At 42.6% G+C, this 12,267-nt stretch overlaps 1 protein-coding gene across 1 annotated transcript in view; it reads left to right on the plus strand.

Annotated features, from left to right (window-relative positions):
- il34 (interleukin 34) overlaps window positions 1–12,267 on the plus strand; it is a 68,947-nt gene that overhangs the window by 40,250 nt on the left and 16,430 nt on the right. Inside the window, exons 3-4 of the mRNA XM_072547646.1 lie at window positions 3,203–3,303; window positions 4,185–4,262. Of these exons, the coding sequence (XP_072403747.1) occupies window positions 3,203–3,303; window positions 4,185–4,262 (179 nt within the window). The remainder of the gene's footprint in view (window positions 1–3,202; window positions 3,304–4,184; window positions 4,263–12,267) is intronic.

Consider the following 12,267-nt stretch of genomic DNA (forward strand, 5'->3'; position numbering starts at 1 on the left):
TTTCTACTGTGATGGCCATCTTGCATTTTAAAGCCTAATGTTGCGGATATACAACCCACTGCCTCCAGCACACCATCAAATCTTGGTACAGCTCTGTAGGACATAGCAGGGGTGTGATGTCCAACAAGCCTAATTCTGGTTGGCCCCAGCAGCCCCAGCAGTCCCTACAGCCAAGGTAGCTGTGTGCCCAGTTTTCTGGGTCAGAGACCAAGAAATCAGTCTAGATCTCCAGCACTGATTTGGACATACTCCTAAAATTTTAATTCATCACATGGCCTGCATCTAATTGACTCATGCAATCAAACAGCCTTTCACGGATCTCCGATAATTTGGCAAATAAATGCTCATAAAAACTGAAAAAAACCCTTTCTTTTGATGTGCCTTTGATTTCACTCCTAGGATTGTTTGCTGCAGTTTTTGTAAAATGTATCTTAAATTCATGCTGCCTGCAGGACACTTACAATAGAGGTATTCCGTTCATGGCATCTTTTTTTTATTATTAATTCACAGGATTTATTACTTGCATTTATTGTCAATTTCTAGTTCCTTGTAAGATGAGGGTAATGTGAGCTGCCTTCTTAAACTGCTGTTAGGGAGGGAGTTCAAGGACTTGGACTCAGTGACGCTGAAGGAACAGCGTAATAGTTCCAAGTCTGGATGTTGTATGGTTTGGAGGGGGACTTGCAGGTTACGATTCCACCTTATTGAATTCTTTGAGAAGGTGACTAAGGAGGTGGACGAGGGTAAAGCGGTAGATGTGGTGTATATGGATTTTAGTAAGGCATTTGATAAGGTTCCCCATGGTAGGCTACTGCAAAAAATACGGAGGTATGGCATTGAGGGGGAGTTGGAGGTTTGGATTAGGAATTGGCTGGCTGGAAGAAGACAGGGTAGTAGTTGATGGTAAAGGTTCATCTTGGAGTGCAGTTACTAGCAGTGTTCCACAAGGATCTGTTTTGGGACCATTGCTGTTGGTCATTTTTATAAATGACCTGGAGGAGGGGCTAGAAGGTTGGGTGAGCAAGTTTGCAGATGATACGAAAGTCGGTGGAGTTGTTGACAGTGAGGAAGGATGTGGCAGGTTACAGCAGGATATAGATAAGCTGCAGAGCTGGGCAGAAAGGTGGCAAATGGAGTTCAATGTAGGTAAGTGTGAAGTGATGAAGATGGGGTACTGGGCTAATGGTCGGATACTTGGTAGTGTGAATGAACAGAGGGATTTTGGTGTCCATGTACACAGATCTCTGAAAGTTGCCACCCAGGTAAATAGTGCTGTGAAGAAGGCATGTGGCGTACTGGCTTAGAGGAATTGAGTTCCGGAGTCCTGAGGTCATGTTGCAGTTGTATAAGACTCTGGTGCGGCTGCATCTGGAGTATTGTGTGCAGTTTTGGTCGCCATGCTATAGGAAGGATGTGGAGGCACTGGAACGGGTGCAGAGGAGGTTTCCCAGGATGTTACCTGGTATGGTAGGGAGATCGTATGAGGAAAGGCTGAGGCACTTGGGGCTGTTTTCATTGGAGAAAAGAAGGTTTAGGGGTGACTTGATAGAGGTGTACAAGATGATTAGGGGTTTAGATAGGGTTGACCATGAGAACCTTTTTCCACGTATGGAGTCAGCTATTATGAGGGGGCATAGCTTTAAATTAAGGATGGTAGGTATAGGACAGATGTTAGGGGTAGATTCTTTACTCATCGAGTCGTGAGTTCATGGAATGCCCTGCCAGTAGCAGTGGTGGACTTTCCCTCTTTATGGGCATTTAAACGGGCATTGGATAGGCATATGGAGGATAGTGGGCTAGTGCAGGTTAGGTGGGCTTGGATCGGCGCAACATCGAGGGCCAAAGGGCCTATACTGCGCTGTATTTTTTCTCTGTATCTGCTGCCCTTGGCTTTATAGATGGTAGTAGTCGCAGGCTTTTGAAGGTGCTGCTAGAGGTGGTTTGGTGAATTTAGGTGGTCATCTTGTAGATAGTACACACGCCTCTACTTTGCAGTGCTGTGGGAGGGACTAAATGCTGAAGATAGTGGATGTGGTGCCAATCAAGTGGGCTGCTTTGTCCTGGATGGTGTCATGCTTCTTGAGTGTTGTTGAAACTGCAAGTGGCAAGTATTATCACCCTCCTGTGTATAATCAGTCTCCAGGACAAAACTGGCAATCTTGGCAAAAATAAGTCAAAGTCTCAGGGTACATGAATAAAAAGAGAAAACATGAGGTCACTTACCTCCATTCACCAGTAACCAGATTCTGAGATTCACCTCCAACTCAAACATGGATTTACAGACCAGAACGGCAGAGGTTGAAAGGTTACCTTTTTGACTAATGTAACATTTTGAGCCAAGCTAAAATAAACTGAATATTACTACAACATAAATGAGAACCAGAGGAAATAGAAGCTAATTAGTGAAGAATAAACTTTATGTTCAATAATAAATATTTGGATGAATCGGCCAAGCAAAGTAATAGAAATAAGATGAGAAAATGCTGCAGAACTTAGCAGGTCTGCCAGAATCTGTCGGAGAAAATCAGTGTTGATGTTTCAAGTCCACTATGACTCCTCTTAGAACTAATGTGAGGGGCTCTCTGCTGTTGAAAATGCGGAAAGGATAAATGGAACCGGAGGAAATGTTAGAGGGTGAGAGAGATTAGATACCAAGGGTGTTGTGGAATAAAATAAAAAAACAAAGTGGAATAAAAGGTAAATAGTGGTAATTTAGTAGGTGAAGTGACCGATCCAAAGTAGGTGCTAGTTGTAGAATAATAGTGAGCTCTTAATGAGGCAAAAAATATAAAAACCTGATGTCAGCAGAAGGGGAAAAAAAACAAAATGCAGAATAACCTTTTGATGTGAAGTTATTGAGCTCAGTGTTGCATTCTGGGTGCTGTAAAGTGTGCAAAAAGAAAAATAAGGTGCTGTCCCTCCAGCCAGCACTGGGCTTCACTGGAACATTGCAGCAGATTAGGACAGAAATGTTATCAGGGGATCAAGAAGTAGTGATGAAATGACAGGGGAGAAACATTCATTGTTCAAACTACAACCAGACATCACAATTGGAAAGTGAGAGAAAGGGCTGGGATCTGTCAGGTTACAACAGTGCCTAGTGTTTCAGTTAATTGAGTTAGTCGTTGTATCAGTTTGACTATTATTTGATGCTGAGTTTCAACAGAATTTAGGTAATTGTTCAATTTTTCATTTCCTGTAGATTTCAGTCTGCTTGGAGTTCTTGCTGTTGTGTACTCACAGTGTGTCCATTTGTTGGAGTTAAATAGTGAACTACAGTATGGTCTGCGGGTCAGATATTTGGTAAGTGATGCTTTGCAAGTTCTTACGTACATGGGGTCAAAGCCCCCAACGTTTTAGACTTGAAATCTTTCCGCTGGGGGAATGGTCACATTCATAGGCCTCCCATAGAATTACATATCCTTTCCCCAAACACCTTCCTGATTCTTGTCCTGATCCCTTGATGGTGTTTACTGCCAGGGTCATGGTTCTGTCATTTCACAGCCTTCCCAGACCTATCCTCGTGTCCACCTTTATCTTGTGCTGGTGGGTCATTTAAAGATTTCAGTCTTTAAATGATATCAGAGGGATATCAGAGCAGAATTTAGTCCTGAACTGCTGTCACCTGGGTAAGTGGATTTTCCAGCTTTGGTGGATTGGTTAGGGGCAAGTGGGAATGCAAGGATTACTTCATTTCTTCTTATCCAGTCTGACCAATGAGGGTGAGAGTGAAAGAAGGAGTTTACTGAATCCAAATTCATACATGCCAGCCATCTCAATTCAAAAGCAGGCTTATTTCTTCAGACCAGCATTAGTCCTTCTCTCGAAGAGGTGAGATGTTCATGAATCCCATCCCCTGGTTCTTTGCACAGAGGCAAGATTTGCATGGATATAAATTGGCTGTTTGAAATTCTATAAATTTGGAATGAGTCTTGAATTCCCTGATCTGTGACAAGAAGCACAGCTCCCAGAACACATGCTCCATGTTGTATCGACATATTTGGATATTAGTCTGAAGCAACCAAGGAGCTTCCTTTTCAATCGAGTGCCTAGTTTGCAGATGGAGGTTGGGCTGAGGTGAAAGATTTAGGTCTTGGGGTATTGGCGTAGTGTATAGAAAAATCTAGAAATAAAATGAAGCACTTGCATGAAAGTTTTAATGATCGGTTCTGTTTTATTTACAGAAGGATTACTTTCCAGTTAACTATGCTGTGAAAGTTCACTATGAAGATATTTATAGAACAATAAATGTTACACGCATGGTAGGTTTGAATGTATCAAGTTTTTTTTTCGTCTTCATTCTTTTCTTTTAGATTTGCTCATGGGATGAGGAGGTTGCTGACTAGGCCAGTATTTAATGCCCACCCCACATTAGCCGAAAAACAATTCAAGGTCAATCATGTTTCTGTGGGTCTGGAGTCACATATAGGCCGGACCTCATTGAGGTATGATTAGTAAACCAGAGATTTTTATGACAATCAACAGTTTCATGGTCACCATTTGACTAGCTTTTCATTGAATTCAAATTTTCCCATCTGTTGTGGTGGTGTTTGAGCCTGGTATTGTGGGTTATGAGTCACGTGACTCTCCAACCACACCACTGCCTCCTCCAAAGCCAGGGTCTCCTTGCTTTGCTGTGTTCCTGAAAGGATGAATAGTTCGCAATGGTACCCAGTGGTGACACTTCCCATATCTTACTTTACCAACTAATCACCCATTCCTGAGTCCAAAATGATATCTTCAATTCTCCTCCACAGATGCTGCCAGACCTGTTGAGTTTCTCCAGCATTCTGTGTTTGCTTGAGAGGAGCTTGCCCTCTCTGCCATGGGGAGATTTGAATTTGCACAGAAGTAGAATTGGAAGAATTCATCAATATTTTCAATAGTCATCATAGCTCCATTAAATCTAAAGCTACCTCACAAAGGAAAGTTGTGTGATGCAGGCTAGGCCTGTATCCTCTGGAGTTTAGAAGAATTGGAAGTGACTTAATTGAAACATGAGGGGACTGACATGGGTGGATGTGGAAAGGATGTTTCCTGTTGCAAATTAATTTCCTAGGTACAGTATTTAATTTGTCACCGACAATACATGAAACCTGCTTTGTGGACGGAGAATGTCACATGTAAATGGTTACAAGTTTGTCCATAACACAGTTATTGAATCTTGAATAATTCATAACATTCAGGCATGGGATGTGGGCATTGCTGGCTGCACTATATTTATTGCCCATCCTGAGTTTCCTTTTGAGAAGGTGGTGATCAACTGTCTTGAACCACTGCAGTTGACCCACAGTGCTGTTTGAGAAGGAATTCCAAGAATTGGACTGAGAGACACTTGAAAGAGCAGTGTTATATCTTCCTTTCCCAACTAACCACACTTCTACTCCATATACCACTAACCTATTATTTCCAGTGGAGCATTACTGAGGGTGCATTATTCAATGCATTTCCTATTGTGACACAGAATGTGAGAGGACTGTGTGTGATGGTAATGACACTGAACTATAATAATCCAGAGGCCCAGACCAGAGCTCTAGTGGTCAAATCCAGTGGAATTTAAATTCACTTTTAAAGAAAATCTAGAATTGAAAGCTAGTTTCAATGATGGCGACCAGGAAACTATCATTGATTGCTGTAAAATACTTATCTGGTTTATTCATGTGCTTTAGGGGAGAAAATCTGCTGGCTTACATGTGACTCCCAGCTCTTTGCAAGTCACTCAATTCAAGGGCAATTAAGGATGGGCAACATTTGCTAAGCCTTGCAACCCTCCTATCTTACCTCCAGGTTTGATCATACAAATGCATCCCTAGTTGGCCACCTGAATTCTAATCTCCATAGATTAGTGCTTAACCAGAACTCTGCTGCCAGAGTCCTTTTGTTTTCTTAACTATGGTGACAGTTGCATCTAATGCCATTAATCCATCATCCTTGTGCTCACTAACCTACATAGGCCACTATTTTAAACAAAGTCTCAATCTTAAAAAGTCCATGTTTCTTTTCAAATCCCCCACCCCCATCTCTGTACACTCTCAGTCTTACAATTCTAATTCTGACCTCTAGGGCATCCTCAATCTTGTGGGGTCCACAGAATGGCAAATAGCTCATGTAACTGCTTCATTCAAAAGGGGAGGAAACAGAAAGCATTCTTCATAGGGAAATTATTAGTAGTTATTATTAATGTTATAACAAAGCACTTTAAGTTCAAAGTTATCAGACCAAGCAAATGTGATTTTGTGAAAGGAAAATCATGTCTAATTGTTTTATTGGATGCCATAATGTGGAGGAGCCGGTGTTGAACTGGAGTGGGCAATGTTAAAAATCTCACAACACCCAGGTTATTGTCGAACAGGCTTATTCTAAAGCACTAGCTTTCAGAGCGCTACTCCTTCATCTGATGATGGAGCAGTGCTCTGAAAGCTAGTGCTTGCAAATAAACCTATTGGACTATAACCTGGTGTTGTGTGATTTTAACTTTGATTTATCAGAGTTCTTTGAAGAAATATCTTGTGCGTAGCTAAAGGGGATAGTAGCCCACAAACCCACCAACACACTAAAACAGCAGCTAATGAACTTGAAAGACCCTCTACAGACAATGAGCAAAACTAATGTCATTTACAAAATACCGTGAAAGGACTGTGACAAACACGACATTGGACAAACAGAAAACTAGCCACCAGGATACATGAATACTAACTAACCACAAAAAGACATGACCCACTCTCACGAGTATCCTCACATATGGATGAGGAAGGACACCACTTTGACTGGGACAATACATCCATCCTAGGACAAGCCAAACAAAGATATGCACGAGAATTCCTAGAAGCATGGCATTCCAACCGTAACTCTATCAACAAACACATCGAGTTAGACCCCATCTACCACCCTCTGAGAAAAGGAACAGGAAGTGACTTCACCACAGGAAATAACATCACCACAGGAAATGACATCACCAACCTAAAGAAACCTAAACATATAAATAGAAAGCAGGATTGTTGTGGTTTTGTTCGCCGAGCTGGGAATTTGTCTTGCAAACGTTTCGTCCCCTGTCTAGGTGACATCCTCAGTGCTTGGGAGCCTCCTGTGAAGCGCTTCTGTGATGTTTCCTCTGGCATTTATAGTGGCCTGTCTCTGCCGCTTCCGGTTGTCAGTTCGAGCTGTCCACTGTAGTGGCCGGTATATTAGGTCCAGGTCGATGTGTTTGTTGATAGAGTCTGTGGATGAGTGCCATGCCTCTAGGAATTCCCTGGCTGTTCTCTGTTTTGCTTGCCCTATACTGGTAGTGTTGTCCCCGTCGAATTCATGTTGCTTGTTTGTAAAGAGGACCTAAGGAAGCTACAAAAGAATTTAGATAAGTGAGTGGGCAAAGATTGAACAAATGGACTATAAAGTGTGAAAATGTGAAATTATCTATTTTGGCAGAAAGAATAAAATAGCATATTATCAAAATTGAGAGGTTTGCAGAGCTCCGAGATGCAGAGAGATCTGGGTGTCCTAGTGCATGAATCATAGAAGGTTAGCAAACAGGCACACAAGTCATCAAAAGGCCAATAGAATATTATGTTTTATCACAGGGGGAACTGAATGTAAGAGTAGGGAGGTTATGCTTCAGATATACAGGGTATTGTTGAGACTGCATCTGGAGTATTATGTACAATACTGGTCACTGTACTTATGAAAAGATGTTATAGATGTTCTCTAAACCTCCCAGTTTAGAGAAGGTTTACTAGGCTAATTCCTGGAATGAGCAGACTGCCTTATGAGGAAAGGCTAGACATGCTAGGCTTATATTCTCTAGAGTTCAGATGAATTAGAGGTGATTTATTTGAAAATGAGGGGAATGACGTAGATGGATGTGGAAAGGATGTTTCCTGTTGTAGGAGAATCTAGAACTGAGTGTTATTGTTTAATATGAAAGGTTCACCCGTTTAAATAAGAGGTGAGGAAATATTTCTTTGTCTGAGAGTTTTGAGTCTTTGGAATTCCTTTCCTCAAAAAGCAAGGGATGCAGAATCATTAAATATTTTTAAGGCAGAGGTAGATTAACTCTTGATGACCAATGGGATGAAAGATTATCAGGGATATGCAGGAATGCAGAGTTGAGGCTAAAATCAGATCAGCCATGAACCTATTGAAAGATGCAGCAGGCTCAAAAGGCCAAATGGCCTACTTCTGTTCACTGACCCTATGACCCATCAACCTTCTCACTGAATGAGCCCCTGCTGGCAACCTCTCCTGTTCACCAACCTCCTGCTTGCTGACCCTCCCAATCACCATCTCTCTCCCTTTCACCACTTCCATCTTTCTTTTCCAGGGTGAGGCGCGCCCAATGGCAAGAGGCAGAAAGCAGCTGAAAGAATTCCAGCAGCTTCAAGTTGCAGGATTTCAGGGTAAAGCCATGAGCTAGAGAGGCAGCAAGCAGAGGATTAGGGGGGAGGCTAGTTTGGGAGGGTCTACGAGCAGGAGGGTCAGAAGCTGGGACAGTTAACGAATGGAAGAAGTGCCAACTGGGTTATAGAACCGTCCATCACAGCCAGCTTTTCTCCCTCTGTACCGATTTGTCTTTTTCTCCCAGTTTGTGTTCCTTTCACTCTGTCCCAAGTTGTTTCTCTCATTCTGTCCTAGGTTGTATGTTTCTGAGTTTTCAGTAGGTCTGAATTGGCCATGATGATGTTGTTCTCACCCTTGACACTTACTGGTGAACCATTGGGGATCAGGCAATGTGGTTTGGGGACCAGTCACAATAGCTACTTTACTGTGTATGTGAACTAAGGGACTGTTTCTCCTCAACTGCCTGTGGAAATGCTCACGTGTACAAGCTGTTCATTACTGCGGGGGAGGTTTGGGGACAGTTCCCATCAATCTCTCCCAAAACTCTTTCAGTTAATAACAATTTCATGTAAAACAATTCTCATCTCCATGTTTGGCAATGAATTTGTTAAATGGGAGGGGAGCTGGATGGGTGACAGCAAATAATGACAAGCAAATCTGTCAAAATAAAAGAAAATTTATGGAGAAGAAAATTAGTTTTGAATTTGCAAATTTAATACCAAAGAATGCACCCAGTGCTGGACATAGGGTGACATTTTATATTGAAGAGGTCAGCAAAGTGACACCGAGAAAGTTTACATATGTATTATGGCTTTGTTTTCATATTCTCTCTGTTCCTGTTTAAAAGTATTTCTTTTTTTTAAATAAAGCCTTCACTACAAATTCTTCTGCACACTTGTGTGTAGTGACATTGTAAATCGGTAAGATATTACTGGACAAGAAATTTAGAGGCTTGGATTAATGTTCCAGTCATGAAATCAAATTCCACTGGCAGCTGGAGGATTTTAAATTCAGTTGGGATTAATAAGCTGGCATCAGTAATAATGATCATGAAAATACAGAGTTATTGTAAAAGCCCATCTCGTTCCCTGATGTTTTTTAAGGAGGGAAATCTACCACCTATATCCAGTTGGGCCAGTGACAAACATGTGGTTTACTTTTTTAACTGTCCTCTGAAATGCTGAACAAGCCACTCAGTTGCATCAAACCACTAAAGGGGAAGTATGTTGGTGAAGTGCTTTCTTAAGTATTTATTTTTGTCTTTATTCATTCATGTGATGTGGATGTCTTTGGCTAGGCCAGCATTTATTGATCATCCCTAATTGCTCAGGAGGCAGTTAAAAGTCAATCACCAATACGCCAGACCGGGTAAAGATGGCAGATTTCCTTCCCTGAAGAACATTTGTGAACCAGATATGTTTTTATGACAATTGACATGGTTGCAATTAGGCCAATTTTATTTTTAAAATGATAGACTTTTATTGAATTCACATTTTCCCCACCTGAAATTTGATTTGAAACCATTGTGTCCAGAACATTAATCTGAGCTTCTTGATTACTTATCCAGTGACATTAGGAGAGGTGGTGGTGTAATGCTAATGTCCTTTAGGGAAGGAAATTTGCCTTCTTCACCTGATTCCAGACCCACAGCACTGTAGGTCACTTTGTACTGTTCTCTGAAATGGCCTAGCAAGCCCCTCATTTGTATGAACTGCTACAAAGTTTCAACAAAGAAATGAAACCAGACAGACCACCTGGCATCAACCTAGGCACTGGCTAAGACAACGGCAGAAACAGCCCTGGTGCCCCTGCAAAGTCCTCCTCACTAATATGTGGGTGCTAATGCCAAAACCAGGAGAGTTGTCTCACAGACTAGTCAACCAACAGCCTGACATAATCATACTCATGGAATTTAGAGAAAGTGAGGACTGCAGATGCTAGAGATCAGTCAAAAGGTGCGGTGCTGGAAAAGCACAGCCCGTCAGGCAGCATCCGAGGAGCAGGAGAGTTGACCTTTCGAGCATAAGCTCTTTATCAAGAATGTTAATTCTGACACTCATGGAATATACTTGACAGACAATGCCCCAGACACCACCATCACTATCCATGAATTTGTCCTCCGACTGGCAGGACAGACCCAGCAGAGGTGGCAGAACAGTGGTTTACTGTTGGGAGGGAGTTGCCCTGGGAGTCCTCAACATTGACTGCGGACTCCATGAAGTCTCAATACAGCCTTCTTGATTGGTACCACATTCACAAACATCTCAGCCCTCCTCCACCAATGCTCAGTGCCAGCAGTGTGTACTATCTACAAGATGCACTGCAGTAATTCACCAAAGATCCTTAGACAGCATCTTCTTAAACCCACAACCACTCTCATTTAGAAGAACAAGGGCAGCAGAAGTTCCCCACCAAGCCACTCACCATCCTGACTTAGAAATATATTGTCATTCCTTTAGTGTTAATATTACAGAGCTTCCTCTCTAAAGGCATTGTGGGTCGACATACAGCATGTGGACTGCGGTGGTTCAAGAAGACAGCTCACCAGCACCTTCTCAAGGGCAACTAGGGATGGGCAAGAAATGCAATGCAGCCAGTGATGCCCATGACTATTTAAAAAAAAATTGTCAATAAATTCTAGTCTCTGTAATGATGTCTATATGCTGAAAATGAATATTATCCAAGAGTGTTTGGGTTGTTCGTTTAGATGTCCAATTAATTTATTTGCGATTGCTATATGTTTGAATCATAATGGTCACCAGGGCCTGGGGGTGGTAATTTCATAGCTTAACACTCACCCTGTTTTGGTCTCATACTCCAGATACTTTGGTATCACTTGAAGATGCAGTCAGGGTGGGAACATCAGTGAATCTGTCCTTAGCAAACTTTGGAATTTGAACTGATTTCAGTGGCTCGTCCCATTCACAACCCTGCACACTGACTCTGCAACCTTAATTGGTGCTTTGGCCTTGGAGCTCTGCCACCTGAAGTATCACTGAGTCTCTAGCAGAATAATACACGTACCCTCCTACCTAGTGGAGGCTTTTATAGATTGGCAGCACCCGAGCTAGGATCACAAAGGTTAGACAACAGCACTCCATTGCTCACTGTCGGCTTTAGCTTGTAGAACTACCAGGAGTTGGACCACCACTGCCTGACTGACATCCCTCCCCACACCCATCACCTAGCGGCCGACAAATGAAGGGAGAGCTCCCGATGTGCCAGCCCGCACCACTGACACTGACATCTCACCTGAACCTGATGTTCCTTGGCTGGGGGGATAATAGCATGTGATTAGCCAGCTCTGTGAGGAACTTCCACACTGTAACTGCCATAACAACAATCACGACAGAAAGTAATCAATGTCTGAAGCACTCTGAGCAGTTTTGACATGAAAGGTGTGATAGAAATATAAGCATTAGAGGTCAGTCCTTCTTGGCCAGAGTCTCCACTTTTAAGGCAATAACTTATTGGGAGTTTGTCAACAGCCACTGACCTTCCGAGAATCTTAAAAGTCCTGCAGTGTGGAAACGGGCACTTCAGCCCGACAAGTCCACACTGACCCTCTGCAGAGTAACTCACCCAGACCCATTTCCCCCATCCAATATTTACCCCTGACTAATGCGCCTAACTTACACATGCCTGAACACTATGGGCAATTCAGCATAGCCAATTCACCTAACCTGCCCATAGAGTCATAGAGATGTACAGCATGGAAACAGACCCTTCAATCCAACCCGTCCATGCAGACCAGATATCCCAACCCAATCTAGTCCCACCTGCCAGCACCTGACCCATATCGCTCCAAACCCTTCCTAATCATATACCCATCCAAATGCCTCTTAAATGTTGCAATTGTGCCAGCCTCCACCACATCCTCTGGCAGCTCATTCCGTACACGTATACGTCTGCGTGAAAAAGTTGCCCCTTAGG

Source organism: Chiloscyllium punctatum, chromosome 26, assembly GCF_047496795.1.
Source record: "Chiloscyllium punctatum isolate Juve2018m chromosome 26, sChiPun1.3, whole genome shotgun sequence".
NCBI lineage: Eukaryota > Metazoa > Chordata > Chondrichthyes > Orectolobiformes > Hemiscylliidae > Chiloscyllium > Chiloscyllium punctatum.